The sequence below is a fragment of the Polistes fuscatus genome, unplaced genomic scaffold (genome assembly GCF_010416935.1).
Source record: "Polistes fuscatus isolate 324 unplaced genomic scaffold, CU_Pfus_HIC Scaffold63, whole genome shotgun sequence".
In the NCBI taxonomy this organism is placed as follows: domain Eukaryota; kingdom Metazoa; phylum Arthropoda; class Insecta; order Hymenoptera; family Vespidae; genus Polistes; species Polistes fuscatus.
In genome coordinates this window covers 59,862-67,623 of record NW_025113144.1, presented here as the reverse complement: position 1 = coordinate 67,623, position 7,762 = coordinate 59,862, and the positions used below count along the sequence as shown (strand labels likewise).

The window sequence follows — 7,762 nt, the reverse complement described above, 5'->3', positions numbered from 1 at the left end:
TTTGCTAGGAAAAAGACTGCTGTCTCTTTCCACTTCCGCGTTGTAAGGACGGAAGGAGTTGATCCAAATAAAACACTTCAACTTGTAATGAAATGTGAATATTTATTAATACTCGTTTCCAAGAGATCAGTATGGTGCTTGGGCCTTGTATACTGATCTATGCTAACTTTGATGCTTAGTACTAGCAATAACCTCGGGTTACTGACTAGTTGTATTTGTGTAATGTATTGAATGCTGCTCGGATCACTTGGATGTGATTCCGCCTAGCGAGTATGGACAACTAACTCTTTTTGGTCTAAAATGTAACTGCCCTCTCCCCCCCCCTCAACGATACATCCCACCAAGGGGCTTTTTTATAATACATTTTACGTTTGAAAATCAGCGTATCTTTAGCATTTTGTAGATCAGTATTGTGCTTTTGATCGCATTCAATCTCCTCCACTTTTATAAAATTAGCAGTTTTCAAAATTGTATCTTTATTTTCATGAGATTCTAATACCGGGTTTCGGTTTACAATCTGCCACTAAATTGTGTTTCCCTGGACTGTACTTAATTTTAAAATTATATTGCGATAAGTAATATAATTTAAAAATAATCTCCCAAATCTTCATCTGTTCTAGTCTTAATATTCATATTTTCTAAGGGCTTATGGTCCGAGTATACCGTAAATTTTTTTCCGATGAGCCAAGGTTGCCAATATCTTATTGCTTCTTTTATTGCTAAGCATTCTGTATAAACTGCTTTTTTTTCTGAGCTTCATTCAACTTTTTCGAAAAATATGCCACTTGTTTTTGTTCTCCATTTGATTGTGTTTGCTTCAAAACGGCTCTAATACCTTGTAGCTCGCGTCGGTGAAAATGTATATTGAAAGACTTGGATCAAAAGTTATTAAAATTGGCTGGGAGCAGAGTAGTATTTTCATAATTAAATGCCTTCTGACATTGTTCCGATCAAATGAACTTTTGTTCCTTTCTTAGTGACTTATGTAGTGGTTCTAATGCAGTCGAAATATTTGGCACATATTTTTCGTAGAAATTAATCTTTCCCAAAAATTGACGCACATTTTTTCTTGATTTAGGTGTAGGAAAATTTTTTATAGAGACCATATTATCTTTCAGTGGACTGATTGAGTTGTTTTTTATTATATGGCCCACATATTTGACGGAATCTGCTGCAAAAAAATATATTTAGAAAACTCTAATTTAAAGCCCTCATCCATAATTGCTTGTAATAATCGTAACAAATGATCTATGTGCTCTGTGTAAAATCCCTAAAGAAAACAAAGATGTCGTCAATGAAATTTACACAAAAATCAGCAAGTTTATGTTTTATGTTTTCTTATTATATTACTTAAAATTCTTTGGAAAATCGCTGGTGCTATTTTCAAACCAAATGGTAAACACGTCCATTAAAAATGTCCGTCTTGAGTTACAGAAGCTATTTTCTGTCTATCTGCAATCTTTAAAGGAATCGACCAAAAAGCTGAGTTTATGTCGAGTGTTGAAAATAGTTTGCAAATTCTGGTCTTAACTATAAGATCTTCAATTAGCGGAAACGGTTGCGGTTGAGTGATAACGATTTTGTATAGTTCCCGAAAATTTACGCATACCCTTGTGCTCTTTTTCTTCATCTTTGTTAAATGCCAAAGTAACTGGAGCCGCAAACGGACTATACGATTCCTTAATCTAGTTTTTCTCTAATAATTTTATAATTTGTTGTTCTATTTCTCTTTTATCTTCTATGGAACATCTGTACGGTCTTTTGTAACAATATTTATTAACTATTAGGTCTATGTGAGCTTCATAATTTCTATCCGTTCCTACATCATATTTATCTGTAGCAAAAACTGTTTTATGTTTATCAATCAACTTATCAATTTCAATCTGTTGTTTAATTTCTAAACTATTGGTTGATATCTAAAATTCATTTGTATTTATACGTTCATTGTAATTTATTTGATATTCATTAATATTTTCTTTTCTTCTTTTTGGATTGTCCTTTGAGCTTTGTGGATTTATTTTGTTTTTGATCCAATTAAAAAATCATATTTAAAATTTAATTGATTTTTTTGTTGGGAAGGGTGCTGCAGGGAGAGGTGCAAGAGTAGATTACCACGTAGAACACTTTACAATAGATATACGATTTATTAATATCACAAAAGAAAATAGAGTATTAGATGAAACGTTGTGCGTCATGCGAAGCAGCGGCGTAGAAAGAACTCGTGCCACGTGCACGCGAAGAGCGATAAGAAGAGTTTATCGAAGAAGAACGCGAGAAGGCAGCACGTTATGATCGGTATGCCTTGAATCGTCACGCAGCGCGATTTACGAACTTCAACTGCAATCATCAACAGTTATTGTTTCCATGATATTTTTTAAAGGATTTTTTATTTCTTGAAACTTTATTTAAACGCTAAACCAAATATTAGGCAATTTTTAGTTACTTGAATAGAGTGGTTTTTTAAAGAAAGTGTGTATTTTCATTCATCCGTCAATTTGATGGGTGCCGTAGAGATAGGTATACAAAAAACATCCGTAAACCTAGTGTTAAAGATGAAAATTGCGTATTTCCACGCACTTAATTTGTGTAATCATTTAAGACCTTTGTCACAAATCCCTTTGTTCCCAGCGAATTATTAGCAGGGCGATTTTTCAAACATTAGGTCCTTCGAGCCAGATTCGCTACAAGTTAGAATTAGCGATCGTGTAGGTGCGTGATTGTTGCGGGCGTCTCATTTGTAAATCTCACGCAGAATCCGCTGTTTAACGTTCACTAGAGCTGTGACGCTCATTTTCGGGTATACTCAAGCAGGGGTTCGCAATGTCGAAATCAACTTCGGGGAAAATCTCAACAGATGTTGCGGAAGGCAGCAGCGTACTCACTTCGTCATCGCAAGAGCCGACGATAAAGCTCCTTCCACTGAGTGGTGGGGAGTGCTTTGGGCTCACTCATCCTCCGACCTCCAACGCGGTCGACACTTCAAGATCAACACGACAAAACTCACCATCTCGTCTCTTCACCGAACTCATCTTGAAATACCAGAGTCAACTCAACCGGTTCAAGTACATCAACACGATGTTGGAGGAACTACCCGACGCGGAAACAGTTACATTCAGCGACATCGGGACTGATCTTTTTGTAACTCTACTCAACAGTCAAACTAATGTCATTGGAACAGTGCGCGCAAACAGAAAAAATATGCCAAAAGATTTCTTGAAAAAAAAATTAAAAATAGGGGAATATGAAATGAGAAGCTGCAATGGATTACTGGCAATAAAATGGAAAGATAAACGAGACGTTTTTATTCTATCTACAAAACATACAACAGTAGAAACTACTGAGCAAATCAAAAAGCAACACAATCATACTCGGAAACCAAAGTGTATCATCGAATACAACAAAGAGATGATAGGAGTTGATCGACAAGATCAAATGTTAGCGTGCTTCCCTCTGATGAGAAAGTGTATGAAGGGGTATCGCAAAATTTTCTTTTACCTGTTTCACATGGCTTTATTTAACTCTTTCATTTTGTATAACATTATAAATATTAAAAAAAGACAGGGATATGCAGAATATAAGATTAAAATAGCCGAATTATTATTGGAAAATACACCATTACCGAACTACAACCGTAAAGGACAGTTCTCAAGTGGAGATTTACCACTAAAAAGTGGAGTCATTTTCCCAAACATATAGATCCTACGCCGTCGAACCAACACCCAAAACGAAGATGTGTAGTTTGCACAAAGCATAAAAAAACGCAGTGAGACAACGTGGGAATGCAAAAAGATTAAAATTGCATTACATGTACCAACATGTTTTTAGAGATATCATACTATCAAAGATTACAAAATTTTTGTATTAATATAATATCAAGGTTTCGAAGACGCACAAGACGTCTATCGAGCAGTGATAGTGAATCTTCTCGTGAATCAGAGGAATGGATTTGGGAATAATAAGAAAATATAGCCGATATAAAAAGTTTTTCTGAAATATCTGGAATTAATCCTTTGAGCCTGCGTAGACTAGGTGGTAATCCTACGTTTTTAGATGTTTTGAAAGAAGTCTTGAATGAAGATTTTTGGAACACTATAGTAGAAGAGACGAATAGATATGCCAGACAAGTGATAGAAAAAGAAGGTTGTGTAACAAAAAAAAAACAAAAGATGTTTCCTGTAAGTTCTGATGAAATGAAAGCTTAGATTGTATTATGTATCTTGATATCGCAAATGAAGAAGCCGAAAATGCATATGTATTGGTCAAAAAGATATGCAATAAGTACTCCAATTTTTGCCAGCACTATGCCACGCGAAAGGTTTTTTGATATTTCAAGCTTTCTACATTTTACGGATAATGAAAAGGAAAATAAAGATGAGAGAATAAAAAAGATTAGAAATATAGTGGATTACCTAAATACTAAATTTTGTTACCTTTATACTCCTGATAGTGAAGTAGCTATTGATGAATCGTTAATGAAATTCAAAGGTCGATTGAGTTTTATTCAATTTATTGCCTCCAAAAGAGCTCGTTTTGGCATAAAATTTTATAAACTTTGCGAATCTAAATTAGGTTATTGTATTCGTTTCAAAATTTATGTTGGCAAAGATAAAATCCAGGGAAGTGATATTGGCAAGGTGCGGAGTGTATGGTGGGGACAGTTGAATCGATTGCAGCGATCGCGGTGGTCAAATTTTCGTTAAATCATGCTTGATTTAAATGTAAACAATTAGATAATATAATCTAATCTACAAACAGTAATTTTTTTTTTAATTTAATATATTTATAAAACTATAGTAAAACAATACATTTAAATTTTTTATTTTTTGAACTTACATGCAAAGTAGTATCATAAGGAGATAAAGTAACCGACGTTTGTCTAATTACCTTAGATTTTATTAAATAACTATTACCACATTGCCGAAATTCTTTTACGTCTCTGACATGACCAGCCATAACTAATTGCTTCCCTTTAGGAATAGTCTGTGGTTGAAATAATATATCGTGAAATATTGCTTCAAATCCTGTTTGAATAATGACATTCATCTTTACCTAAAAATTGTTAAAAATGACAATTAAAATATTAAAAAATCTTCAACATAATGTTACATTAGTAAAAACAACTATTCATTAATTTAAAATAAACTATTATTTTTAAAAATCTGTTTATTTAATATTTTTTTGTATATATTTATTTTTTTTATTTTTATTATGATAGTTGCAATGTTATTCCAACTGTCATTTGTATTGGTTACACCAGATAACCTCATTCCTCAGTAATAAACATTACTACTTACTGACACTTTTATACTTACTTTCTTGCTTTCAAATTATTTATTCACTAATTTATATTGCATTTCACTTTTACAATGCTTACCAGGTTAATATATATTTATTTACTAAAAATAAAAAATTTTTATTAATAATATTACACCTCTCCCACGGCTTTCGAGCATGATTTAATGCGGCCATCAGATGTCATTGTCATCGCGCACCTTGCCAATACTTGCTACTGAGAGTGTAGTCATGGAAGTGGAACAGCCTATTCTAAAAAAAGGTTACACGTTGTATATGGATAATTTTTATTCATCACCACATTTATTTCTGACCTTACTAAAAAATGATACGAATGCTGTTGGAGTTGTTCGGAAAAACAGGAAGAATATGCCAAAGGTGTTTTCTTCAATGAAGTTGAAAAAAGGAAAAGTCAAAACTTTATCCACTCACGGTTTATTGACTTTGAAATGGAGAGATAAAAAAGACGTTCACATACTTAGCACGAAACATTCAAGTGCTAATTTGATAAACACAAGCAAAAGGAGAAAAAATGAAGGTGGCGATTGCGAAAATATTATAAAACCGGCATCTGTGCTTGAGTATAATAAAGGTATGGGAGGCGTTGATAAACAAGACCAATTGCTAGCGTGCTTTCCAGTTATGAGGAAATGTGTAAAGGGTTATAAGAAATGTTTTTTTATCTAATAGATATGGCCTTTTATAATGCTCATGTTTTATATTCTAAAATGAACTGCACAACCAAGGCAGACATTACTTCCTTTCGTTTAACTATTGCCGAAGAATTGCTGGAGCAATATTCATTGCCAAATTATAAACGTCGTGGACGTCCGTCAAGTAGCGATACACCATTTCGTTTGGCAGCGAAAAATTGGGCACGCTTTCCTGAGAACATTTTGTCAAATAAGTCCAAGCAACACCCTGGAGAAAGATGCCGTGTTTGTTATAAGCATAATATTAGGAAAGAGACTACGTGGCAGGGCAAACAATGCAAAGTAGTACAGCATTTACCTACTTGCTTTGAAAAATATCACACACTCTGAATAATTATTAGTAATTGGTTTTTTGTTATAGCTTCAATTTATTTCATTTAGTTTTATTTTGTTGTTAATTATTTATTTTTGTTTTGCAATTTTAATTACTTGAAGACATCTTAATACTACATATTTCACCAATATTTTAGAAATAAATAAATTCTTACGTAAAATGTACTGCTTTTACATACTACTCCACGCAACCAAAAATTATATCCGTTCCACATGCAAATATTTTCTTAAATAAATTATCACACTCAAATTAGTTATCCACATTTACTGACTAAAATTTTGGTAAGACGGAAACTTGTTCCTCTTTTACAGGGTACTTGACCCAAACCACAACTTTTCCCTATAACAGCTGTAACAAAGACATTTCAGGTTATTACTTACGTTTTTTCTTCAAACGCTCTAACTCATTCCCAATGTCACGCAATTTTCTTTTCAATCGCCTAAATGAGCTGTCTTTAACATCTCTATTCTCTTTTTGATGCCTTTTCCCTTTGTATTCCATTATATTTTATTTCCAATTATGCAATTTATTTATTAGTAACGTGGTTTCTTTGCACAAAACAATGGAATGAGGATTGTGGCAGGAGCGCCGCGAATATGGATACGGCGTGTAAAAAAAAAGGGTTACTTTAACACGTTCACGCCGGGTGACCATTTGTGGGTCATACCTGACTGTTCCGTGGGGCGGCGTGACCCACTTGTGGATCACTTGTTTTCAGAAAATTAGTCGTTAAAAAAATAAGGTAATTTTATTTTTTCTCAACATTACATATAAAAATTAAGTATTGTAAACTCCCCAGCACATAAGATTTCATAAAACCGTTACTTCTAATAGCGGACAATTCTTAATAATTGTAATAACCCGTTACCATAAGATACATAAGACTCATAAGAAGGGTCATCATAACTAACATAAGAACCGACAAATACAGAACTAAACTCCTCCCTCCTCTGGCCGTATTCTCCGACTACCCTTTTATACCTTTTCATCGAACGACGAAGCATCGGCCTCCCCCACGGGTGACGCATACAGCCTCTGTTCCTCACGCTTCATCTTAAGAATACCGATGTCCTAACAAACATCCGCACGCACTCACACTAGTGCAGGCGCCAACACGCACGAACCCGCATAAGACGTTTACAAAAGGTCCTAAAAATGCTGATATAAAAGGGTCTAAAGATTAAATAAACGCATACATAAGAAATAAAATCACTCGGATACAATATTTCTTTTTCCTTTTTTCCTCTCTTTTTTTTTTTTTTTCTTTTCGATCTAATCAATAACTAAAATAATATTCATTCTTACAAACATAAAGAGAGATGCGATTTCGGTGATAATCTTAGAAAGGAAATGAAATGAAACATAATACAATTGGATTTTAATCGTAAGGATAAAATATACTAAATATAAACTTTAGATTGTT

The 7,762-nt window shown here is 33.6% G+C and overlaps 1 protein-coding gene across 1 annotated transcript; it reads left to right on the top strand.

Annotated features, from left to right (window-relative positions):
* Nucleotides 1–5,472: 5,472 nt before the first annotated feature.
* Nucleotides 5,473–6,335, top strand: LOC122523767 (piggyBac transposable element-derived protein 4-like). Its single transcript, XM_043645652.1, has 2 exons — nucleotides 5,473–5,884; nucleotides 5,983–6,335. The coding sequence occupies exons 1-2, from the start codon at nucleotides 5,473–5,475 to the stop codon at nucleotides 6,333–6,335; spliced, it is 765 nt and encodes a 254-aa protein (XP_043501587.1).
* The last annotated feature ends 1,427 nt before the right edge of the window (nucleotides 6,336–7,762 follow it).